The sequence below is a fragment of the Athene noctua genome, chromosome 13 (assembly GCF_965140245.1).
Source record: "Athene noctua chromosome 13, bAthNoc1.hap1.1, whole genome shotgun sequence".
Lineage (NCBI taxonomy): Eukaryota > Metazoa > Chordata > Aves > Strigiformes > Strigidae > Athene > Athene noctua.
Window position 1 is genome coordinate 15,647,507 of NC_134049.1, and position 26,908 is coordinate 15,674,414.

Below are 26,908 nucleotides of genomic sequence, written 5' to 3' on the forward strand. Positions count from 1 at the left end.
CCCTCAAAAGCAGCTCAGATCTCACTGCCGGCACGGCCACACGCGTTCCTGGTGGTGCTGCTGAAGCAGAGTTTTGGCTTAGGAATGTCCAGGGAGCACGTGCTGGTGCTGTCCCGCACGTGACAAAAACAAGCTGTAACCGCTGATGGGTCAAAATACCTCGACTTCGCTGAAGCCCTAAGTTAATCCAATTTTTAAAAGTCAAAAGAAAAAAAAAAAAAAGCCAGAACCCTCACATACTTTAAACAATTTATTAGAACCCATAAATGTTGCTTTCATTAGAAGAATCAACACCTAATTCAGGGTGAAAATACATTTTAAGACAAACAAAAAAATTGTAGTACTTCAATACAGTATTTACCGCAGACTGCTATTCTTGAAACCCTGGTACAAATTTATACTCGCTGTGGTATTAGTAGGGTATCTAATTCTGAGCAGGTTCAGCATTGCATTTCCAACAGCAAGTACATCACACCATGCAAGGGCCATTCCCCCCATCTGCCTCCCACGAGTATGGAATGAAGAGCTCAAGCCTTAAAAAAAAAACCACAACCAAGCCACCTTGAGATGCATCACCAGAATCTGAAATTTTTATTTCTTGTATATTTAAGACTGATCAGTAGAAGATTCCCGTGGCAAAAAAAAAAAAAAAAAAAAAAAAAAAAAAAAATTGAATGACCATTGAAATTTATTTAAAAGGTTCACTGAGTTGGCGTCAAGCAAACCTGAACTGTTACTTCAACCTGGAACCTGAGTACAGACAGAAAGTACAATCACCCATGTCAGAGGCCCTATCGTCTCTCTTCACAGTAGCCCTTTTTGGAGAAGCAGGCTGGTTAATAATCTTAATTTCCACTCCTGTCAATCAAAAGAATCATTTCCATAAAATTCAGAAAGTGCTTAAACACAGAATACAAAAAATATCTAACTTACAAACCTTCCCACATAGAAAATCAAAAGGTGGAGCATGGCAGATGTTCAGAGATTTGTATCAAAGTATTAAATTGTAAATTAACTGGAGTGACTGCACAGGATGGATGCTCGAGACAGTGGAACTGCACACGATGTGTTGCCGAGTTGGGGGTTGTTCCTTCTGTCACGGTTCCCACAGAGCCGATGGAGACTTCTCCCTTTCTTGCTAGCGCACTTGCTCTCTTTAACACACACACACACAAAGATTTCCTACAAGCTGTGCTGAATTATTTATGTTACCTTTTAAAATAAGCTATTAGTTACACAACCTCTTCAGGATGTATCAACTCATTAAAATTCTAATAGGACCGATTTCCAGCTCAAGCGACAAGATTTGGTCATTGTATGCGAGAATTAAAATGGTACTTGCTTCCGAAGACTGCCAGAGCCTTTCCTCAGTTACATTAAGGAAGGAGCAATTTTTTTAAACATTCAGTTTTCATTCTCAACTGCTAGCTCACCTGCAAAATACAAAAACACGGCACTCATGAGAAAAGCAGAAGTATTTTTGCTCATACAGGTATTACTGTAGAAAAGGAGTCCTTTGACTGTACATTGTTTCCACAGTGTATTTCTTACATGAGATACAAACTGTACAAGTTCTCCAGTTTACAAAGTTTTCTAAATTGCAGAAACAATTCAGCCCGTATTTATAATATCAGTTTTAAATGTAAAGGTTATTACAGATAAGGTACAGTCTAAGTAATTGGCTCAATGTAACAGCAAAAATGTAGTTTTAATACAGTTTGCAATAGTACAACTATGCACATATGTACAGAACTGTTTCCTTCTGTTACTTTGCTGACTTTAAGTGTAGTCGTCATTTTTTATGATCAGCTTCCTTTAAGGTAAAGTAAAAATGGTTCAGTTTCACAGCACTTCAAATTCTTCCGTGGAGATCTCCTCTCATCCACATTCCTGCCTCACTCAGGCTTTAAAGAACTCCGTCACTGAAGCGTGGCTTGCCATAATCAACGAGGTCATTTTGTAGGTCTCTTTCTTCATCATCTGCAATTAAAACATGCAGCTGATGCGATACTGCTGAAGAAATCCTTCCCCAGGCTTTCCCCGAGCATGCTGCTAATGCCTCTGTCCACACGGAGCTGCCTCACCCGTGTACAGGAATGAACTCATGAGGGAAACACGGGAACGCACGCAGGCCTGCGAGTGCACATCCGGCTGCTGGCACCCCGGGACAGGGTCCTTGGCTTTACTGCAACCGTGTTCCAGTGATTTGTTGACTTAAGCGATTGCAGAACTAGTTAAACTTACTACTGTAATTTGAGAATCTTCCTGTAAGGATTTCAAACTCTTCCCACTTAAAACTACAAAGTCAACTGCTTTGGAAAGTCACACTGCCATTTTTTAAGCCATTCTGGAATCGATATGCTGTAAGATTTTGCCATGGCTGGGTGTCTCCTGGGACTGGTGCAGCCAAGCCAGCACAGCCCCCTCCATGCTGGGATAATCCTTTTTCCACCTTCTTCACAGATTTAGGAGATGATGCCTTTCAGGCACAGCCCATTTTTCAGTGATGGGAACTTTTACTAACCCTGGAATTCACTTTACTGTCAACGTTTTTACATATTGCTACCTCACGCCTCATACTGGAGAGTAAAAATTGAAGACAGACTGTAAAAAAATGTACCAAGGCAGCTCTCAACCTTACCCAACCTACCACCAGAAATACCCACTCCGCTCTCAGCACTGTTGGACTCAAGAGGTTTTTCAGCACTGCTCTTCACAAACCAGCCCGTCCAGCCAGGCTCCCGCGTGACCCGCGCTCAGCCCCACAGCCAAGGCGCCGTCTCTGGCATCGCCGGCTGCGGGTGCCCAGCCAGGGAGCCGAGAGCCAGCAGCACATCTCCCTCCTCCGCCCAGTTCCTCTTTACAGGGGATTTACAGCTTTGTCCTTCACTGGAAGAACAAATATGCTTCATCTTGGCTCTCTGATCACAGTGACCGTCTCTCTCCACCACTCTACTCTGTCCTACTTCTTGGGTTTTGGGTTTTAGCATCATGAAAAATGATAAAATTAAAACACACTTATGCATTTCCAGTATAACCATTTACTGTAGCACACGCAAAAAAATCCATGGAGAAAACGCACACTGATTTATTTTTTTTTCCAAGTGATGCTTTAAAATATAATATTCTGCATTCTACCTGCCATAATTCCGATCTCTCCTGTGTGGGTCCCAGCCTTCCTCCCTCAATAAGCAAAAAAGCCCTAGACTTCAGTTTGTCTCAGTTAATAAGCTTTTCTTGCATTTCAAAGTAATGTTCCTTTATATTCAGGAAAGATGCTTGCTATATATTCAGAAATATATCTATTTCCATTCCTATATTCAGGAACAGGAAGCAAAATTTAAGTTTACCACGTCTTTTACCAGACGCTGAGCTGCCTGAAGCTCTCCAACGCTTTTACAGCACTGACTGGTCAGCTGGCCTGCGAGGTGGGCGCCCACTGCTCACCTCCCCCCAGGAGCAAGAGGCTGAAGTTTATCTACGTGACATGGGCTTTGTTGGGTAAGAAACGACCACTACAGCATGTGGATATCACTTCATTTATACAATCTGCCACCAGCCAGCCACCACAAAACTATAGTAGAAGCCAACAACTTTTAAGTTATCACCCTGCATTTCAAGCAGGTGGACTGAAAGAAGGAATGCCAGACATTCATGTGTGTGTATCTCCCAAATTTGTGTATTTTCCTCTGATAATTTCAATCCAAGGCCCTCACATTTCTAGTGGCAACAGAAAAACATGTTTAATTAAATTGCTTTGTTTGCACATGCCACATGCTTTGTTCCAGCCTAATGCAAAACCATATGATGCTTTTCTGATAGTTTTTAGACAGAAATTCAGGGTTTTTTACCCCTCCCTAAACAATTAGCAACCACCCTCCCTCCAAACACCCACAATTCTACCCTCTCCTCCTCTGCAAATTAGTGTAAAGACTAAAGCAAACACTTTTTCCAAAATACTAGTTGTGGAAGCACAGCTTGCCATGCTGGTTGACTCACATCAAATCAAGTCAACAAGTTACTACAAACAACCTAACAAGGGGCTTGGAAAACTAAGTCTGAAGTAGTAACCTATGCTGCTCAGACTCAGGAAAAGGCTTCCAGAAGTCGCTCCTTAATCTTTACTACCAGATACTAAATCCAGTATGTCTACACAGACATACAGAGGGGTTGATCAGAAAAAAGATTTTTGCCAAGTCCAAATTTAAAGCCACCAGAGCACTGAACTGACAGGCACCACATCTAAAAAGCAAATAGTTTTATGAGGCCACTTTCAGTTAGAACTCTTGGGTTTTTTTCCAAATACCCTTTGCATAGCAAGCTATATAAGCCCAATCTCTACGATTCTGAAAATTCTCCACTACTTGCTACTATATCATACCCACCTTTCGTAAGTGACGTACAGGAATGCTGTACCAGTAGTAGTTTACAGCCTAGATACTAACTCTTGCTACCTAAACCATCAGTCTCCCTGAACAGGCCCCCGTGGCAGAGCACTGGTGCTGGTGAGCAAACTGGAGCCTTGAGGTAGAGCAGGAGCTGTGTCCCCGCAGGGCTGGGGCACCCCACCTCCAACCCACCTCCCACCGAGGTGACCACAAGATCATGCCCATGGGGAGAAAGTCTCCTACTTCCACAGCATCAACAGAGCAGCTGCATACCTGTGTCCCCAAGCACATCACAACCCAGTAATCACCCATCCGGAACAGACATTAGCAATCCCCAGTGACTAGAAGCCACTGCTAGTTTTGGGCAGAAGTGCCACACCTTCTAGAGCAGCACCGGTAAGTTAATGAATTGCCCAGGGTTCTGATCCATACTTTTCTGTGGCTTATTCATGAGTTCAAGCTGCCAGCCTAGCCATAAAGTGCTGACACTGCCTAGTTAGACTCACGTCCATAGAAACCAGTTGCTTTTTATCAGCTTTTCCCCATTAATTATGCTTGGATACCAATTAAATACATGTCTGAAAAACTACCAGCTAAAAAACTTGCCGATCAAAATCAGGGTGCCTGTAGAACTTAATCAGGGTTGGGATTTTTTTCCTCCCTCTATTTTGTACTTTCTTTAATTGGAAATACTATATATATATATTTATGTAAACGCTTTCATCCTGCCAACATGCAAGCCTTTCACAAAATTTTACCAAAGTGGATGGAGGAGGGCAGACAACGTGGCTGATACATGGCAGACAAGCAATGGAGAGGCGATGCACTGAGGCATGCAGGACGAGAGGTGCTGAACATGCAGATGCGGGGATTAGGCTGGCACCGGATTAATGAGGTTTGAAGTTTGGTTAGCAAGGAAAACCAGAAGCCTGTTGAATCTGTGTACGATGCACCGAAATCACACTTTGAATTGCTGAGACCTCATTGCATACCACCTCGAGGCAGGCGTGACAGAAACAGTACTCAGAAAAACTACGCTTCTGTATTTGAAAATTGCTTTAGTGATGTCAGAGATCACATCCCAACTCGCTAGATACCAGATTTGGGGTTTTAGACAAAATAATTTCTGAAATTTGAAGTGTCTTGATTCTCCCAGTAGAAACTGTTCACACGACTGCCATCAGGTATCCGAACCCTCTCACTGTAATGCTGCTTCCAAACGGAGATCAAGACCAAATTGTAAAGGTTGCCTAAAGCTTATTTATTCTGTATTAGAAATTTGTGATCAGCGAAAAACAGCGAGGCTTTACACAAATTCAACAAGTAAACTCAGCATGGATTTCATTACAATGGGATGGAGACAAGGCCCAAGCTCACCTTGGACGTCTTCTTCTCCACCATCACCATCCTCTTCCTCATTGTAAGCCAGCTCAGCCTGTTTGTCTGCCTCATACTCACCCACGTTACCATCATCCCCATTATAATCTGCCAGTTTAGAACCCTGCTGCGGATCAACAGGGGACTCATTCTCATCAAAGAATCGGCCTGTGAAGTAGGCAAAGGATTAAGTCAGAAGCAGAGAGGAAAGAAACAGGAAGATTCTAAACGAAAGCAGACCGCAGGTTAAGATAGTCGGGGTTTTGTAGTAGTTTCAGCTGGAGGAGAAGGGGTAGGAGGGAGAGGGCTTGGGCAGGGGGAGAACAAGGCTTGTGGAACCCCTCTGCAAAGGGCGTACGCGGTCACTCCGCATTCAGATCTTGTGAAATCGCATTGTTACAAGCTTCACTCTCCGGAGAAAGGAGCTGGAGTAAGAGTCCAGCCAAACAGCTCCATCTTTGATTACCTACAAACACTAATAACAAGTTTTCTTAAAATCCTGAGGAGCATTCCATGGAAGCTTTTGTCTCTAGACTTTTTGCTGAGGAGGACTGGCATTTTCCTACCCACAACAGAGCAATATATTGCTGACTTCGTATATGGGGACACCTGCAGCCTGTGCACCATGCTGCTGAGGGTGAAAACCTAGCAAGGACCTGCCCTGCACCTCTGAACTGATTTCTTTAACCACCTAATTAATTTGGCTTTACACTCTGGTTTCCTATTGAGCTTTAACAGTTTTCAAAGTGTTCTGAATCCAGTACTTTTGTATCCCAGCAAAGAATTAAGAATAGTTCCAGATACTGAAACAATGCATAAGAAAAATGAGAATTAGCTGGAACAACGAAACAACCGGACAGTCAAAGTTCAGAGCTGGTGTTTACTGGGATACGAGATCCATTCAAGTCCAGTGCAGCTCAGTCTGCTTGCTCATTCCTTGAAGAATGCAACACTGACTCTGCAGAGGACACAAGTCTGGAGGGATTATGTATAAATGAAAAAATTTTTTAAAAAGAAGGATTAAAGTGTGATACAATCTTTACAGATGGAAACGGACTGAGAAAAAAGTCTGCCAAGGAAGATGTGAAGTGATTCACGCTGTAAGCAATTAAACAGAAGTAAAACTGAAGAACAGGATTTCAAAGTTAGGATTAAAAAGGAGGTTGGGGTTACAATGGACAGATGTAAAAATAAAATTATTTCTTAAAACAATGAAAACCATCATATGTGGCAGCATATAAAAATCAGGACAGAAACAATAACACTGGTTATCTGGGTGGGGAGAAAAGCAGAAGAATCACATCTAGTGCAGCTCAAATGTACAGAAACAGAAGGTTCGGTTGTTGATGTAAAATAAGCAAGAAGAAACTACGATCTGTTTAGAAATCAAAAGTTTAAATATTATTCATTCTCTATTCATCCCTAATTGAGTAATCCTTGCTATGACTGTATTTTTGGACACTGCATTGTATATAAAAAGCAGACAGAACTGTACAACTCGTGCATATTAAATATCAAACAAGCTATGGAAAGACAACTGAATGCACTTAACTTACAGAAAAAACAAGCCTGTAGATGTGTCAGAAATACTGTGACAAACAAGTACTGAACACATTTCAGCTGACAGAAGGTTAAAATGTTATCAAGGGATCCTGGGCCAGAGGTCTGCAAGCAGGAGCTCACCTGAGCACCCAGGACAGCCCAGGCGAGCTCAGGCTGCAGCACTGCCCCAGGATGCGGCTGCTCTTCCACCGCAGACGCTTCATTCTGCTCTCAGCGTTGTGTATTTTAGCTCAAGCTGCCCCACGCCAGGGGAGGAAAGGCCAAGCACACAAACCTCGCCAGCGGTGGGGAGGGGCCGGGCAGTCTGGCCCCACCCCAGGGCATGCAGTCAGGGGCACAAGAGGTTCAGGCAGCAGATGACTTCTCACACAGCGGTGGGAGAATGTCGGTGCTTGGACATGAGGCACGTACAGCGAGTGGTCTGGGGATACCAAGACTTGAGGCAAACAGCAGTTGCCAGTAGTTGGACCCAGCAAGGCCCCCACTGAAAGTGGTAAATCTGGAGTCGTGATGTCAGCGTGGATCTCTCTGAGCACTCCACAGATGAGGCAGATCTGTACCGCAGCGCTGCAGGGGCTGGCTCTGCGAGGCACGCTGCAGTACGCTGGCCTGAAGCACGAGCGGTTAGTGGCAGCACGGGGTACCCCATGAGGATGTCACCGATGCCAAAATCTGCAGGTAACATTTGCTGAAATGAATCCTGCGTAGACACAGGGGTATTACTCCAAGCTGGATCCCTACTCACACAATACTCAGAGCAACCATCCACCTGCTCATCACTAAGGACTTGCTCACAGGACAGCTCCAAACAGCAGCCGATGGGAGAGCAGCTGCACCCAGCCCTTTCCCAGGGTGCCAGGTAAGAGCCCAAACAGCGGCTCTGCTGCAGACACTTTCAGGTTCTGCTGCTTTTGAAAGCAAATGGCTGCAATGTGCCCATCTCTGCACCTAGTACCACAGTTGCTTTTTCAATCTATGCTGTCAAAATAAAGGAAAATATCTTTTGGGAAGACATTCTTCAATTCTGAAAGCAGACAGGTAATATAGATCCCCTGAGCAATGACAGTTCCTGGTCTCACCTCCGGGGCTGATGCACAGCACGTTCTGAAGTGGTCAGTAACCAAAACCCCAGCAAAAGCTGTGTGCCAGAGCCGGGCTCCACTACTCCAGAGGGTTGAACTGATCACTGACAGACCCTTCAGAACAGCCACTGCTGACCCACCAGGAAATAAATCCTCTCCCAACCTGCATTAGCTATTGCCATATGTGACAGAGAAAGCCCCTCCCTCACTGCATCATCACAGCATACAATGTGAGTTGTTACAAATGTGACGGAGCAAAGAGAAAAGGAAAAGACTAGGGGGTGATGGTGGCTGACTCTCAGGTTCACAGCCTACAACAGAGACATTTCATTCACTGCTCCTGCCTACAAAGCTGGTCTCCCATCATCTAATCCACTGCCAGGGAAGGCAGCCTATCCATTTAAAAACCCCAACTGAAACATGAAGCCCAGTCATTTCTGCTGTAGCCACTCAGCCAGACAAGTGCAGGAGTTCCAAGAAGCTCCTTGAATAAACAAGTCTTGCGCATCTCAGGATCCACAGAGTGGAAGAAAAAGTTTGCACAGGCTGCACACCAATTCTGAATATACCTATCCCTGCTTCATCAGAAAGATCCATGAGTGATAGTAAAATAACTGAAGCCTTCCCTAAAGATCTGTTTCTTAAAAATAACAACAGAGCCCCAAAACCAGCAAACTGATGTCCATTCTCCACCTCTTCAATCCTGGTATCCTGGTCTTTTTAGAGATTTTTATTTTCCCCTCATAGTAAGCCCCACCCTTTTTTTCCTATTTCCTGAATTCCTTCCAGCTTTGTATTGTCTTTCTTTGATATCTAGAGCCAGAGGACAGCCCCACAAGCACTAGGTAAACCAGAGTTAGCTACTCCCTCTCATGACCTTATTTCACATTCCTGTTCACACATCCCAGAAGAAAAACCTCACTTCAAACATCTGTCAGTGACCAATACCCACCATCAACCACATTAGTTTGACCGAGCTGCTCACTTGCTCTTTGTCCCTTACTTTGCACGTGCAATTCTCCATTCTCATTGCAGACTACTTTTATGTTTACAAACTTTTACGCTACTGAACCACATCTCATATATGGTTTATCATCCAGCACTCAAAATACCAAACAGTTGGTGAGCGCCCTAGGGATGCATCTTTGTAAAGCTCACAGAAGCTTCTGCCTGGATATATGCTACCTATGCCTGGAATAGTCTTAAAAGTTGTGCACCCATGAAACAACAATTTACTCCTGACCAGGTCTCCATTAATTTGCCTATGACAAAGTCACATTCCTGTTTTTACAGCTTCCGTTCCTTTGAACACATACTTCTCAGATCATGTCACTGACACAATCTGCTCTAGAGAAATCCATGTTAACCACTTGTCATACCGTATTCAAACCAACTGAGAATCTGTTCCCAGGTATCGGTGCTCGGCTGCTGGGTCTCCAGAACTCCTCAGACCCTCTTTCCATGCACTTTTCAAAGACATGTCTATTTGCGGTATGATGGTACCGCTCTCAAAGTTGTCAATGGTTCACAAAACATTTCTGGTAGCTTCTTAAACCTCACGGATGAGGCCCAGCACAATCTACAGCCTCTGACCTTGGGGGACTAACAAAGGCATGGGGGGAGGAGGAGAGAACACCCTCAGCTCCCCCATCCCCGTGCATCCCTTCGTGGCAGCGCACAACCTGCAGGCATCTGGTAGCAAACTGGCTATATGCTCACAGGTCCCACTTCAATTTAACCTCTGCTTCAGAAGAGCAACTACAACATCTTACAAGAATAAATGGAGTATTATTTTAAACTTATTTCTCTGTTATTCAATGAATATTTAGAAGATTGCTAGAGATTAACACTTTTTTCCTGCAGTTTCTCCAAGCTACAGATGTGCCAGTCAAGTTCTAGACCATGAAAAGGAGCCACAAGTTAATGCTAATGAAGGGAATTTGCCAAACTAAACTTTTTATGACAAAAAGGAATTCAGTTTCATGTTCCTGAGAGCAACTCTAGCTTTCAGAATTCTTTTCACTGATGACTGAAACCAATTCATGATTCTATTTCAAAATTTCAGAATTACTATTTCTGTACCACTGTTTATCTAATCCACAGCATTATCACAGGCTTCTGGCAGGAGGCTATAGAACCCTTTTCTCCTCTCGGTTCTCCTGACTGCATATGGCTCTTCTGATGTGATAACTTGCCATCTTGGAGTAAAGGTTTTAATCAGAAAACAAAGTCTAAGTGAAAGCTACTTAGTTGTAAGTACACAGACATATATATAATTTATATAATAGCTAGATAAAATAAAGAAAAATCTTATTTGGATAAAAAATACAAGAAGGGATGTTTCAGCAATATGTTTTTTCTTCCAAATGCCCCTTCCCCAACCAAATGCTAAACAATTGCAATTAGTTCTTTATAAACAACTAGGTTAAGGCACAGAGTATACTGACTAGTTATACTAATACTTAGGAGTATAGTATCTCCACTGATACCATAAGAAACTTTTTTCACTATAATGTTCCTGCAGTGCCCTGGCTTTGGCTGGGATGAGTTTGTTCTTCCCGGCAGCCAGTGCAGCGCTGTGTGTTGGCTTCAGTGTGAGCACACTAGTGGTAACACACTGATGCTCCAGCTGCTGCTAAGCGGCGCTTTGCCTACATGAAGGATTTTTCAGTTCCCTGTGCTCTGCCAGCAAGGGGGTGCACAAAAAGCAGGGAGGAAGCATGGCCAGGAGAGCTGACCCCAACTAGCCAAAGGGCTACTCCAGACTATATGGCACCAAGCCCAGTATAGAAACTGGGGGGACTTGGCCAGGAGGGGCAGATCCCTGCTCAGGCATTGGTCAGCAAGTGATTGCACCGCGCATTACATGTCTGTCTTGGGTTTTATTTCACTCAATCACAGAATCATCTCAGTTGGAAAAGACCTTGAAGATCATCTGGTCCAACCATTAACATCACACTGACCGTTCCTCTTTTTATCTTCCTTTTCATTACTATTATTAATAATATATTACCATATTTTATTTTAGTTATTAAACTGCTCTTATCTCAGTGCATGAGCTTTTCTTTTTCCAATTCTGGTCCCCATCCCACTGGGAGGAGCAAGTGGCTGCGTGGTGCTGGGCTCCAGCTGGGGTTTCACCGCACCGGAGGGGCAGATGCCAAGGCGAGGGCCGCAGGCGTGACACTCCCCGGCATTACGTGTCAGCCCAAGGTAAAGACTCATCTCAAACCCAAGACCTCCCAGCCAGCTCTGTGCCTATTTGCAAGTCCCTACCTGCTGCCTGCACACTAAGCCTCAGCAGTGTCACCACCATCATACTCCATAAACAATGACACAGTTCACTCCTGTCTGGAGGCTTCTTCCTTGAGCAGACATGGAAGAGAAGGGTTCTGGAAAACTTCCTCACACAGGGAACAAATTTCTGGCCAATACACATATACCACCACAAAGATCCGCTATGCAAGGGCTGAATTCTTATAATACTGTCCAAAACATCGTATTTAAGTCAAGTAATACAGAGCGAATGTAAGTAAGTCAGTACCATGCATGTACCAAAAGACTTGACTTAATCTATTTAAATATGTAGCAATTTCCAAAAGCATTTTACATTTCTATAAGCAAATAATTTTTTTAAATGACTGAATATATATATATAAGTAAGATGACACATCAAGGCGTATCTTTTACGTAGTAACATACTACATTTCTTTCCAGGCTTACTCTCCACCACTGTAACAGTTCCTATTTTCCTGACAGGCACTATTACAGACAGAAAATGCAGTGATTTCTTAATATACTGAAGTATATTATATTGGCCAACTTACTTTGCTTCATCTTCTGCAAGTCACTAACTCTGCTCTTTGGAATTTTTATATGGTCTGTCTCAATTTTGTGCTCTTTCTGATTTTCCATATTTTCTTCAAAATTTAGGTGTTGGAGAGAATTTGGAGGTATCTGCTTTGCCATATCAGCATTTCCATCATCGTCACTGTGCAAACCTACAGAATGAGGAAGCATGTTGGGTTTTTACATGGTTCCAAAAAAAGGCTACAACCTTACTGCAAAAGATAATTCATCACATTTTAATACGTAATCAATCCTAAGTCATTAACTTCTCACCTGATTTTCTGTATGTACTTAAGCACTTGATGAAGCCCAGAACAATACGTTTATGTATTTTTTTTATCCTCCTGCTGATTCTGCTTTATAAATCTACTAAGCATCATTTATTGTTTCAAGAGCTATGATCTGAGGAGAAGGTTGCAGTAGGTCACAGGAGTTATGCTAAAAATAATAAGCAGAATCACAGGACTACATAACCAAGGAATACAGAAAATCCTGGTCCCCCTGAAATTCACATCAACCTTCTGTTGATAAATTCTAAATTCAATGAAGCAAGCTTTCCACTTGTTATCTTTTATATTTTCTCATTAATAAAAGTCAAAATGAAGGACTATCTCAGAACAACAAAAAAATTAAACTATTTTTAAAATCTGATATTTGGAAATAATAAACTTTAAACTTGTATACAGACCTTGAGCTCAGTAATTTTGGTATTCTAACCTGCTTACACACCCACTGCAAAAAAAAATAATTAAGAAACTTCTGTTGCCTTTTTTCAAAAGAACTGATAATGGGCATAACGAAAAGCTCCAAGCTGTTTGGTCATGTCACAAATACATAACAAGCACATTATATTTAATGTTTTTTAGCAGAACAGTATTTGAACATGCCACTTGCAGGGCAGATATAATCTTCTCTTTCACATTAAAGCAAAGTGACTTGATCCATGAGCATTAAATTTAAGTGTATTTTCTATGGATTTGTGTCCTTTCTAACTGCAGCTCTTCTAAACCCCTTCACTGCAGTACTTTTAGTTCTCTCACGTCCTAAACCTCCCCCGCATCACCCTCAAGCGAGCTGTTCACAGAAACAGGAGGGCACTGAGCAGGTGATAGTACCACTGGTTAATCTCTGCATATAACCAGCTACCAAGAGATCAACAATCAACTCCTGGTGATACGTTGCAGCCCTGTAATACCCCTAAGGAGGAATACTAATTTCAATTACTCCCCTCTGCCCAGTGGAGAAATCTTGAAGCATTTATCTTTGAAACTTCTAACTGTCATATCTGGCTGAAGTTGATCAGAAGGCTCAGAAATTATTGGCTGTGTGGGAGATGAAAAGAGGTCACACAGCCAGCAACCTGAGTGCCTCAGGAAGCCAGACTAAATACACTCCATCTTGTATCCTGTAAAAATTGATCGTTGTTTTTCTTTCTGTAACCACATCAAACACAAAGAAGGGGCTGGCCATGTGCATCTAACATTCACGACAGGGCAGCAGATACTAAATACCAAGTTTCCTACAAAATGTTGATAAATGTTGTCACCTGCTAGTAAGAATTTTACCTGGTGCCAGATTTGGAGCATGGGGCTGTTCAGTAGGAAGATTTACAACAGGCTGATGACCTTCACTTTTAGGAGCTGAAATAAGGGGCTTCTTTAAAGCTAAAAAAAAAAATATACGAACAAAAGCATTAACATGAAACAAACAGACACTCTATACCAGGTCTTCCTCTAACAATCCTGTAAACGTTTTTGTTGTTTTCTTACTTTTAAACCACGGATGAAAATATAAAATACAGGATTGGGGGCAGAGGTGTGTGTGTAGTTATCTGAAGCATTCAGGTTTGAATATTCAAACCTGTAAAGCACAGTAAAAATTATCGTATTTCACACCCCACTTGAATTTTATTACCACAGACAGATTTTAAAACTTTGCATTCACTATGAAACACACGGTATTCAAACAGAATACATACGCCACCAAGAACCCAAATGTGTAAGTATTAGAATATTTCTCCTAACCAGTGGGAGTATCTTCAGCTTTAGCAGGGTCATTATCTTCTATTTCAGGCATGCCTGCATCTCCTCCTGGTTTGATTTTGTCTGTAATGCAAGAATAGGATATTCTGAAGTTTGAACAGTGAATTTCCCTCTTGTGGAAGGATCCAAGACCAGAAAAGTCCTTTACCCACAGAACATGTCCCAGATTGATAACTCTACTACAGCACTCCTTATCCTGCACTGCCAAAGTCCCTGGAGCCTCTCTGGAGCAGTGCTCCCCACCTCAGTGCAACCTTCAGAAAGGATGGGAAACAGATGCTCTGCTCTTGGTAGCAGAGTAAGAGAAGCCTGCTGCAAGAAGCTGGCCAGAACAGACGCTGGACTGATACAAACTGGTGCTGATTCAGCAGCACAAGAAGCAAAACCAAAGGGAACTCATCTGCCTTTTGGGGAAACACCCAAGGTAGCCACTCGATGAGAGCCGCCTGTACAGCTCCTGACAACCAAAGGTCCCCACTGCTCCTGACTTACTCAGCTGGAGGCTTCTCCCAGCTGTTCCAACACTCCCCGCCTCCAGCCACCTTCTCTGGGCAGATTCCATCTCTCCAACGATGTGCCCCTTCCCTAGCCCAGCCCAGGACACATCTGCCAGAGAGAGGAGAGGCCGCCCCCAGCCCACGACTGGCCACAGTGGGAAGGAGATGCCAACTGAGCCAACAAAGTGAACACAAAACTGCACAAGAAACTACTTTCATAAAAGGAGCTGGAGAAGACACACCAATCTCTGGATACCTATAAACTCTAACTTAGTACAATCCCATGCAGCTAATCAAGTTATCTGAGCCAAATAATTGACAGCCGGCTGAATATGAGCCAGCACTGTGCTCAGGTGGCCGAGAAGGCCAATGGCATCCTGGCTTGTATCAGGATTAGTGTGGCCAGCAGGGACAGGGAAGTGAGGCTGCACCTTGATTACTGTGTTCAGTTTTGGGCCCCTCAGTACAGAAAGCACATAGAGTTACTCGAACATGTCCAGAGAAGGGCTACAAAGCTGGCCAAGGGTCTGGAACACACGTCCTATGAGCAGCGGCTGAGGGAACTGGGCTTGTTTAGTCTGGAGAAGAGGAGGCTGAGGGGAGACCTTATCACCCTCTACAACTACCTGAAAGGAAGCTGCAGAGAGCTGGGTTTGAGCCTCTTTAGCCTAGTAGAAAGCGACAGGACGAGAGGAAATGGCCTCAAAGTTGCGCCAGGGAAAGTTCAGACTAGATATTAGGAAGCATTTCTTTACTGAACGGGTTGTTAGGTGTTGGAATGGGCTGCCCAGGGAGGTGGTGGAGTCCCCATCCCCGGAGGTGTTCAAGAGTAGGGTCGATTTAGAGCTTAAGGATATGCTGTAGGTGGGAACTGTGCTAGGCGAACGGTTGGACTAGATGATCTCCAGGGTCCTTTCCAACCTAGATGATTCTGTGTGATTTTTCTACTTCAGAGATGTCAGCAAAGAATGCTACACAACTGGTCCATTATGTATCAGAAATGATAAAACAAAGGAAATACCTTTGCCATTTACAACATGATCTGAAGGCTGCTCATTCTTGACTGCACTTTTATCTTCTGCCTCTGGAACAGTCTTAGATATTGCCTGGTCATCATTACTGGGGCTTACTTCAGTGTCTTTGCTGGACTGACTTTTCTGTGTGGCCTGTTAGAACAAATTTATAAGAAACTAATATTAGGCACATCCCTGAAAATTACAAAACAAATGTCCTCGAATTCAAGAGGGTAAGCATTCTGGTAAGCAAAGTCACATTTATAAATTAGATGATCACCAAAGCAAACAACAGCAAGAGTCCTCTATATACAAACCTAAATCCTGAGGGTAGGAGATGAGAGCATGGAGATGTAATAGAAAATGTAAAATGCAGCATGGCTGTACAACGTTTGCATTGCCGTATGCAGCTCTTAAGTATAATGCAAACAGGTCAAGACATCATCAGCCTTAAGCCTCAGGTCACAGACTTTGAAACAATTCTAGATTTTAAGAACAGATCTGACCAAAATCTACTTTAAGTCTTCCTTATTATTTGAAATGTTTGTAAATAAAGACAAAGAAAGGAAATGCATTTTTAAGAAAAACAGTTATTTCATCTGTAGGAAGGAGGCCCATATTCTACTGGCAGCTTGCACCATATAATTACACCCTTGATACTATTCAAATACCGTTGTTATTTGCATCACATTAGCACCTCGAGGCCTCAGCAGAGATCAGGTTCTTCTCTGCAATAACCTATATAAGGGTGTAAGAACACAGATCCCACTCTGGAGAGCTATAAAGTAATATCCATTTTACAGAGAAAAACTGAAATCCTTAGCAATGATGTCATGTAGGAAGGCTGCAGCAGAGCAAAGAATTAAGCCTGATATTCAAGGCTTAGTTCATTGACAGAGCAGAAGAGGCAGATGTTGTTACACCAGCACCCACTCAGGGCTGCTTGGGATGCTATTTAATGAAAAGTTAGGGGAAAAATGTCCAAGGCCTCCGTATATTTGAAGTGCTGAGTCAAACAGCAGACTGTGGGCTGTTCTAATTCAACAGAGAAACTTAGCTGCCCCTTACCTTTTGTTCCCGCACAACTTGGTCCAGTAGTTTCTTTATGTTTTCTTCATGTTGCAGTTTCATTTCCTTGATCTGCTGACCACACTGCAGACTTGATTAGAAACACATTATTAGTTATATTTCATTTGTCATATCTGCTCTCCCATAAATAGAACAGGGGGAAAAATACGAAGTGGCACAAAAAGCCAAAGATGAGTTATAATTAGAATAGTCTGTCCAAAAAGCCTTGTCCTGGAATGTGTATGGAGTGGAAATGGACTGAATACAGAAAGAAAGCAGAACTGGAAAAAATAGGGACAGAGCAAAAAGACAGTAAAATAAACAGAATGGCCTTGAACATATTTCCTCCAAAACCTGGAAAGCGACTGAAAAGTCAAGCTCCACAGTTAATCTGTCATCAGGACATATTAATTCCGCTAGGAAGGCAATACATCTCCCGTGGCTGTCGACACAGAAGATGCACAACTACTACTATCAGTTACTGCTACCAATGCAAGTAACAAGAGCTGAATGACACAGCTAAGTGTCCCAGCTCCTCGAACAAACCACACGCAGATCAACCCAATTCAACAAAACTCCTGCTTCCCACAAATCCGCAAGTACTCAACATCGCACCTGAAGGATATTTTTATGTGCAAAAGTTTTGAACATTGTCTCGAGTGTTAATCTCCCCTATTCCTCACATCTTCAGAAGCAGTTGTTCTCCCTGCTTCTCCATCACAAACTTAAAAGGCTGAGGTCAACTTAAAAATTTCAATATACGCAGTGCTTTCAAATTCAGTTGAAAAAAATGTAGCTACACTTTTAGAAAAACAGCAGTTTACAACCCTGGTGGCTTATAGAACTGTGTCAATTAAACTCTTCCAAGTATTTGTTAACCAAGATCTCCATGTTACAAAAAACCCTATTGACTTAAAATTGTCCAACGTTGAAAAATTCCAGTAAGTCATATTTTTCTTAGAACATATCTCACTTTGGAGGGAGAAGTAGAACAACACAAAAAAATATAACTTTAAAATCAAACAACTAGCTAAATTGAAGTCACATCACCAAATGAGTACACTCAAATCTAAGGTTTAGCAGAAACAGGATTAATTGGCATTTTTTAACAAATACAGACCTCCATTACACACACACACACAAACTACAGTTACTAACATTCTTGAAGACCTACCTGTCATATTCCAATCTCCTTGTCAGATAAGTATTGTTCTTTTTGTACTCGTGAAGCTGATCTTCCTGGCGAATGAATTCCTGACGTAATTCTGCTAGTTGTTCTAGACGAAAAAGCAAAAATCAACATGAATAAAAAAATAAGAAAAAATGCCCCATGGCTGATACAACTTTCAATATTGCTATACAGGTTAAAAATATGCTCAAGTTTAATGTTATTTCTTCTAGATATACTTCAAAGATTCTTAAACTAACTTGAAAGAGATGCCAATTTACTCATGGATGCCAGATGCCAGCATGAATTACAGACCAATTCTTCTGATACTACGCCAAAACCCCTAAATTTTTCTTTCCAATTTCATTCAAAAGATGTACACAATACTATTTCACCTCTCTGCAGGAAATCTCCTTAATTTCCTGAAAGATTCTGTTATTCTGAGGAACACAAGTACTACTAGGTTGCTTTAGGCATGATGGTCAAATATTCTTTTTCTGCAATAAGTGTAGAGAATAAGTTACCTTCACACTATCTGTAAAATCAATATATATTTCTTGTCTTCACAATTATTCTAGAAGTTTTCCTTCCTGCTCCTCAGGCTACAAATAATTGATAAGCTTCCTACTATTTGAAGTTGCAACTACATAGATACAGGCAGAAATGTCAAGTACATTGTCTGCAGGCATGTTCAAATTTTGACATTAGCTGTCCCAGGTCACTCTGAAATCCGTAAGATTACAGGCATTGTAATCCTGCCTGTATCTATCAGACTTAAAAGATATTTTCTGGACCTTTTCTAAGCCATCATAAGTATCACAGCATTGTTGATCCAAACTACACTAAACTGTGTATTTGGTCATGAAAATAATTCTAGTATCTTGGAAGTAAGCAGTGCCAGAACACATGACAGTAGAGCAAAGTCTACAAGAGCCAACCCGACACTTCTCCAGACCAGGGAATAAGCAAATATAATGAAATCTCACATTCTGTGATGTTCCAGCACCACTTGATCCTTCCTTTACAATGTATTCTGCAGTACCTAGGCAGTTAAGAAAATACACAACTTCACAGCCTGCCAAATCACCGTTTGGTCATAAATTCCTTACCCTTTAAACGATGTATGTCTGCCATTTGATAGGATATGTTGTTCTGCAGCTTAATCTGAAAGGAAGAAATGGTTATATAAATACAGCCCGTCAGCAGGTTAGAGAGGGTTCAGACTGCCACGACTCAGGTGCATTTGTTTGCATTGTAAAGACAACTTATGTGAAGGATTATCAGAACAATGTATACAAAGTTCTTCTAAATATAAGTAATCTATGTTTAGTGACCTATAAGTGATTTCACCAACCTAAACACTGTATTTAGGCTTTGCTAACAAGGACTTAAATTTATTTCCAGAACATATTTCTATCAAAAAAGCAGATTCTGTCAGGACTAAAATAAACACACTGCATTCTGATACTGCAGGAGGAGATGATGAATTTCCAATGTCAACACATAAGCATATAAAAATAAACACGCAGCATCATTAGCAAAAACAATTTTTACATAATGTACATTCAAAATAAATTTTTTATGTGATGTACCTAATATTCATAACAGTTTATTTTTAAGTGAGAATGTGACATCAGTAGACTTCCACAACAGCTTTTAATTTGATATTTTTAGTAAGGAAAAAATAGCAGTTACAATAAATAAGAAATGTATGTACACAGTGTCATTAAGATGCTTTGTCTTGTTCTTACAGAAAGACATATGCAAAGACAAAAAAATAGCAGAAATGAAGAGAAAGATGCACATGTCGAACTTGCTGAGAACGGGCAAAAAAATCCACCACTGTCATCAAGCAAGACTGGTGCTGTAATTATTTTTCTTGTAGTTTCACGATGGGTAAAAACAGTAACTCTAGAAAGGTGCTGGAAGAGCACTGTCGTTCTTGGGTTACAAGGTCAGAACTACCTCTGGGAATACCAAGATGAAGCACAAGTGCGGGGCAGGGGATACACACACACAGAGGCTATTTCAACTCCCCCACAGATTCTGCAGCTTAATGGCTGAGTCAGTTCCCTACATTTCCTGTCAAAACAAACAAAAAAGACATATGCCCTTACTTTAAGACTTCCTCCACCCACCTCTACCTTCTCTTTTATCGAATTACTCATTTCTGTAAAAAAGTTTCATGTAATGTTTTTGTTTTTAAAAGCGTCACTCAAGCTCTGGGGGCCTGACTCAGTCTGTCCCACATGGACTCAGGGAGGCATCTGTGACTTCAGGAACTACGGCCCTACCAGAACTGCTGAAATCGTGATTTTCTGCAGAACAGAGTGTACACAGAGGCACACATCCAAGAGCTCCAGCCACATAAAAGAGGCTCCTTATGAAACAGAGCGCTCCGTCGAGAGTTTTGTTTGCGCCAGACTGCGGTATCCCGGCTCGTCCCTCTCAGCAGCGCTCACACGGGCAGCGCCGGCAGCAAACGCGGCCCCGTGGCCCGGAACAAGCGCCAAGAGGGTTTCTGGAGAGGCACCACCGCGATGGCAGGAACACCCAGCCACTTCACAGGCTTTTCCCAAAAAAAGAAGGACTGGCAAATGATGCAATCTTTTGGAAACCCGAGAACCCTGACCATACTGCTCTGAAATCCAACACAAAATAAAAACACCCAACAGGGACACTTAAGGAACCGGCTCAGCACATTCGGAAAGCAGCTACACATGTGCTCTGCCCCCCAAGACATTTAAGGCACTCCAGTTACAGGATGCACAAAGAACAATACGGAAATAAAATGAAAGGCTGCGTTGGACTTCCTGTGCTTTATTTCAAAATACAAGTAAGCCGCGTGGCGAGAACTTCACACAGAAGCACAAGCCAGAAGCCAAGCCCTTCCATTCCAACAGGTGCCCATCTTGCCAGCTCTCCATCAAACAGGCACCAGGACAGGGGAACAGATACAGTGAGTGATTTGTTGAGAGGTAATGAGAAAGTATCTTTCCCTACTTTGCAAAGCCACTGGTGATAACAACCAATTTTTTTCCTGTCTTCCGCTCTAATGCAGTTCTCTCCCAGAACCCAGTAAATCCACAAAGGAGATCCTGGGAAGTAGCAGGTTATGTTTTCAAACCTTCATCTATCAGAACTTGTATCACAGAAAGCCTTCCCACTGGCTTGCTTCTGCTCAGCCTATAAAACATTTGACTTGGAATGGGCTGGAGGAGGGCTGCCTGTCTGTTAACAGGAGTTTGATTTGAAGATAGCATCAGCTTTATCACACAATCTTTCATTTTGGCAATTTAGAGTTTCAGAGAAAAGTGACAGAATTTATATCCAAAACAGCTCAGCTGACAGTGAATGTCCCTCATCTGAAGGATAGAAAGCGAAGAAGCTTTTTTATGATTCATGGGATCTGTTCCACCTACACATGCAAAAAAACCACACTCCAGAAACCATGGCACTAGTCCAGTTCTTTCTGAGCTGTGTCCTCTGAGAGTCTAGACCTGTTTGTGCTGTTTGTATTTCTCAGTGGCTTCTCAGATCCTTCCCAAAGCAGATGGGATGTATAAAAGAAATTCTCTGTGGCCCAGTGAGCTCTGTGCAGGAAAAAAACATCAAAGATCCCGTGCACGCTGGAGCTATATACATGCAAGGCAACCTTCCAGTGCTGTCTGAAGTATCCTCATGTAGTGAAAGGCGAACGTAAGGGAAGAAAGTTCTGAACACACTGGAGCTTATCTGCGTATAACAGGGCGGAACGCAGGTGGCATTGCTCTCCGATGAAGTTTGCGGTAAATGGCAAACCTCCACCCGTATTCCCTGCTGAGTCGTTTCTTTATCTAGCAAGAACACCCTCTGAATGGCCTGTGTCCATGGCCCTCCGTGCAGATTCCCCAGCCTGGGCGTTCCCAATGCGCTGCCAGGGCACAGGACAGCTGTTTAGAAGGCTGCTTGCACAAGGGTCTATGTGCCACAGCTCCGTGATCTCCCTACTACCGCCAGGTGCCTTTTTCTGAATAGGCAGTGCTACCAGCAAGCAATTAGTGCAGTGTTAGAGGTGATGCTGTGATCATCAGGAACATGCCCTAAGACTGGAAGAGGCACTCAACATCACTGCTGCAAAGCTACAGCGTTGCAGAGGAGCTATCAAGGAGTTTTGGCAACAAAGAACATAACCAGCTGCTCCCAAGGATGTTTGACTAAACAGTTTCATCCTACGATGCACCATTTCTAGGCACCACGTCTAGGGGCAAGCTGTATCACACACCTGGCACGACCAGCAGCAGCTCTGGAATGAGAAAGGCACGCTCCCCAGAGCCGTGCTAGCAAACACACCGCTACCAACCCCTACGCGCTGGCTGGCGGCCAGCTGGAAGCTCTCCACCACAAATTCCTGCCATTCAATCATTTTATCGAGCTTATTGCAAAGGGATGTGTAGAGCTATGAAAAAAAAAAAAAAAAGTATCCTCATGGTCTGCTGCAAAAGATCATGAGATACTGAGGAAACTAATGCTACCTTGGTGTGCACCATCTGCCCAAGCACCGCGGGGGCTGCTACTACCCCTTTGCCGCCCACAAGGAGCTCCAAAAGAAGTCCAGAAGACTATCATGAACTCATCACAGGGCAACAGGAGAATTCCCCAAAACCCAGGCTTTTTTAATTTCCTTTTTTTTATTTTTTTGGAACACAAGACACTAGGTCACACTAGTACATTTGCTCGTAAGAGCAAACAATATTCTGGTGCAGTGTGACTGGCTTGTTACGCATGCAGGGAGAGGGAGGAGACAGACAAGGGTTTGGGCTTGACTGCTGATATCACCGAGCTAGGAGGAAGCTGCCTGCAGAAATTCAAGTTGCCTCAACACTGGTAAACACACACTTGATTTATATGACCACAAGGCAAAGAAACTCGAGTGAAGACAAAGCAGCATAAAGCAGAACTGACACCATGATAACCACCAGAGCAGCATCTTTCAAATGAGTTTTCTATGAAACAAGCCTAGATCTGTTGTGATTGCTTGATACCCTGGGAATTACCAGTGTCAGTGTTTTAGTACAGCTCCTGCATTTCACAGATGGACTAAAATAATTGGTAAAAACCAGTTTGTTCAAAGAACATCCTTGCTTAATTCTATTTTAAGAGGAAAAAAAATATCAGCCTTTTTTTGATCACATTATGCCTACTACTTGCTATTTTTTTTGTAAAATATCTTTATTCTCTAAAGCAGAGCTTTATTCTCTACTCTCTGAAGTACAGTCACTTAAAGGGTTTTTTTAGACAAAAGGATTGTTGCCACTGAGAACATGACAGTAGCTCACATGGGAGGAAATGAGAAAGGGACAGTGACTGGTTATTAATAAAACATACCGCTGTTCTTGCCTGTTAAGGCACACTAAACATTTTGAACACAAGAAGAGAGGATATTCAAAAGCTACTAGCTCACATGACCTTAAATGGCAGCTTCTGGAACAAAGACCGAAGATAAGGGCATACACTGCAGTATGCATACAATTAACAATAAAATTAATTGCAGAGGTTTAGTAGCCACATTTCTCTTGCCCCGCTCCTACGAGATGCCAGACTCAGAGTGTTCAAAGACCAGCCAGATTTATGGAGAACACCACAGCGGTCAGCAGGCAGGTGCAGCTCAAGAGCACTTCAGTTTGTATCATCTGCCTCAAAGTGGGGTCTGGCTTCCAGTAACCCTTCCTAGACACCCTGACTTTACACTTGCATTTTCTCTCCTGGCATCCTATAGCAAAACACCACAGATTAGAAAAAAAAAAAAATTCTTGTATTAAAAGCAAGCCTTGCCATGCAGCCCAGTAACTGATAGCTTACTCAAATACCACCAGTGGAGTTTTATACCTGGCAGTCAGTTACAATAATGCATGAAACAAGTTCAGTGCCCTGTGAACAGAGGCTAAACCACAGGAACACAAAATCAACTTCACTTACACAGAGAGCAGCCATACTGCAAACACCCACCTATATTCATTTCCTTGCACACCCTCAGACACTTCCCCCCCAAGTCTGCAGTTGGGGGCAGTTTCAGGGCATTTACCAGCCCTCAGCAGTCCTCCTCTGTTAATCTGTCCAGTCTAGCCCAAACTCACGTTATTTTACTATCCTCAGCAGACCGAGAAAGGGAGTTCCAACTCGGTGCTGTGACTGGCCACTGCCTATGTTTTCAAGCTACTACCATCTTCGGGTGCTTGCTTGTATCAAAGAGGGCAATAAACAACTAACTAAACCTATTTGCCTGTAAAAGTTCAATTTAAAAAAACAAACAACAAAAAAACAAATCAAAAACCCCAACCATTTAGAAAACTACTCGTTTTCTGTCTTTTACACGGGGAAGCATCTTTGTTGAAACCTAACAGCTTTGAGTTCAGCTTCTCTGAAGACTTAATTATTTTCATATTTATATAGAATACTTATTTATAAATTAAACTAGATTTTATAGCATCAGAATATTTTTAATCGCAATGGTGTTAGTTGCATTTATTTCCAATGGAGAGCACCAGTATCCACTATTACATATATAATCAGGCTTTTTATTCCAATCTCAGAACAAAAATTAAAAAATAAAAGAACATGTTTGCTGAACACACAAATGGCTTAATTTTAATGGTTCAGTAGGAAAGAAAATATAACTTTAATGCAAACTTAATCAGTTTGAATGAGTCTAATTCTGTAACACGACATGTATGTATTCAGATTTTTCTGTGACAATTAAATGCATTTTCTTATCCTGCTCATCAAATGTGTGATATGAAAGGGCCAGAAAAACAAACTCTGCCAGTAATAAGTCTGAGAGTGCAATATTTCCATAAATCCTGCTGTGATAAACAGTGTTCAATTAGCAGAATTCTGAACTGCATGCAAATAAGAGTACACGCCGCTACCATACACAACTGAGTAAAAGAACTTGCCTGCTGTCTCCTCTGTGAAGAGTTGCCTGGGATGATTATGAAAGTGGAACAGTGAAAGTTGATGCATTCACTCTTTTTCCTTTCAGCAACAAAAGAAATGCCCGGGCCACCTCCACATAAAAGGGCAAGCTGAATTCTGTATTAGCTTGTCTCTTTGCAGCTAATGAAATTAACAAGTTTTATCAGCAGCAAGGCTTTTTTTTTTTTTTTTACCAAGTATATGTCGGCTGCATAAGAAGCAGACCCTGATGTGCCTGGCATTTTGAAAGACACAGGGAAAAGCTCAGGGCTGCTACACCTGAACATTGTATTTATCGTCCTTGAAGCCAAGCAAACTAGTTTTAAGGCAGTGTACAGCTTTCTGACCGACCACAAAAGATCAAGTAATCTCAGCAGAGGAGGAAAGTTCAAAAATAATAATTTAACAGCCATCTGTAAGACAGTGAGGTCTCGGTGTTTTGCTTGTTAGCACACATGCGGCCTTTGCTGGCCATTTTCAGCTCTTTTCTGGGATGCATTCAGAAACCTGCCAGCGTCCCAGCTCAACCAAAGCCAACGCACCAGCTCTAGACACCACTGCCTTGGGGGGCCTCTGTCACCCTCGGCTTGCAGGGACACCGGCCGGCACTGCGGGTAGAGGCACCCCCTAGGGCGCCGGCGGACCCCCCCGCCACCCCCGGGCCTGGCTGCCCCCTCCGCGTTACCTTGCTGTCCTCGCACTTCTTCACCTGGCCGTCCCTAGCCTGCAGCTGGCTGCTGAGGTGGCTGTTGTCGGCCTCCTTCTGCTCCAGCTGCTTCTTGTGCGAGTCGACCTTGCCCATCAGGTCCGAGTTCCTCTTCTCCAGCCGGCCCCGGGCCACCTCGGTGCGCTTGGCCTGGCTCTGCAGCTCCGCCACCTCCTCCTGCAGCAGGGCCTGGCGGGACGAAGCGTTCCAGCAGTTGAAGGCGAGGATGGCGATCACCACCAGCAGCGCCACGAAGACAAGGGAAGGCAGACGGCCGCCCCTCCGGTTGGCCCCGAAGCCCACCATGGGGGAGGCCGCCGGGCGGGGGCTTCACCCGCTCACCGCCTCCGCCCGCACCTGAGAGGGGAGAAGCAAGCACGAGGGGCACGAAGGCTGCTCAGGGAGCTGGGCGGCGGGCGGAGGGGCTGCCCCGGGGGGCCGGGCGCATACCCGGCGGCGGGGGGCCCGGAGGGCAGTGGGGGGGACCCCGAAGCAGAGACTAAAGGAGCGCAGGCTGCCCGCGGCGGCCGAGGGGAGCGCGGCGAGGGGAAGGCGCGCCGGGGCCAGGGCTCTGCCCGCGCTGCCGTGGCCGGGCCAGGCGCCGCTCCCGCCCCGCGGGGAGGGACAGGCCGCAACGCTGCGCTGGCGCCGCCACCGCGGCGCCCCGCCCACCTCGCCGGCCGGCAGCGGGCCCCCCGCCCCTCCCCGTCCGGGCCACGCCACGCCCCTTCCGCCGCCCGAGTCTCGCGAGAGCCGCGGCTCCCGGTGCCCGCGGGGCGGTGCCTCCTGCGGGGCGGGTTTGGGCCGCCGGTGGCACCGGGACCCCGGGCACGGGCGTGACGGGCTGTCGGGGGGAGCAGAGTAGCGCTTCCCCTGAAAGATGTTTCCTGAGGATAACCAGCTTGTTTTCAAAATTATGTGAGGAAATTAGTTGTTTTATAAGAAATAACCCAGACAAAGCGTTTATTCTTAATCAGGTCGCCTCACACACCATTAATCTCTAATCGCTGAGGGGGAAAGAGAGGCAGAACAGGTCTGGAACGCAGAGCCGGCTTCCACGCTCAGGACATAGGTCAGCCCCCGGCAGCAGGCTGCTGCCTGCCTGTGAGGGGAGACAGATTGTAACAAGGGCATGCAAATTTCTGCTGCTTCAGAGGCTTTTTTGGTTGTTGTTTGTTTGTTGTATTTTTTCTGCAGTAGG

At 43.7% G+C, this 26,908-nt stretch overlaps 1 protein-coding gene across 5 annotated transcripts; it reads right to left on the reverse strand.

The window, feature by feature from the left end:
• Positions 1–243: 243 nt before the first annotated feature.
• GOLM2 (golgi membrane protein 2) lies at positions 244–26,391 on the reverse strand. Of its 5 annotated transcripts, none has more exons than XM_074917014.1 (10): positions 25,687–26,391; positions 19,157–19,211; positions 18,054–18,156; positions 16,880–16,970; positions 15,820–15,964; positions 14,284–14,364; positions 13,825–13,923; positions 12,238–12,411; positions 5,766–5,933; positions 244–1,433 (listed from the first exon to the last, which is right to left on the reverse strand). In XM_074917014.1, the coding sequence occupies exons 1-10, from the start codon at positions 26,011–26,013 to the stop codon at positions 1,405–1,407; spliced, it is 1,272 nt and encodes a 423-aa protein (XP_074773115.1). In that variant the 5' UTR covers positions 26,014–26,391; the 3' UTR covers positions 244–1,404. The 5 variants fall into 5 exon arrangements, with proteins under 5 accessions (XP_074773115.1, XP_074773114.1, XP_074773117.1 ...); XM_074917013.1 differs by having other exon boundaries at positions 244–1,980; XM_074917016.1 differs by lacking the exon at positions 5,766–5,933 and having other exon boundaries at positions 244–1,980; positions 13,825–13,899.
• Positions 26,392–26,908: the final 517 nt, after the last annotated feature.

What these genes read in the sequence shown, in the direction of transcription:
- GOLM2 (XM_074917013.1), bottom strand. Translation starts at nt 26,013, where the DNA reads ATGGTGGGCTTCGGGGCCAACCGGAGGGGCGGCCGTCTGCCTTCCCTT. An exon ending in AGACATACATCGTTTAAAGG is followed by an intron (nt 18,157 to 19,156) that starts GTAAGGAATTTA and finishes TTTTTCGTCTAG; the next exon opens with AACAACTAGCAGAATTACGT. An exon ending in TGCTCCAAATCTGGCACCAG is followed by an intron (nt 12,412 to 13,824) that starts GTAAAATTCTTA and finishes CTCATTCTGTAG; the next exon opens with GTTTGCACAGTGACGATGAT.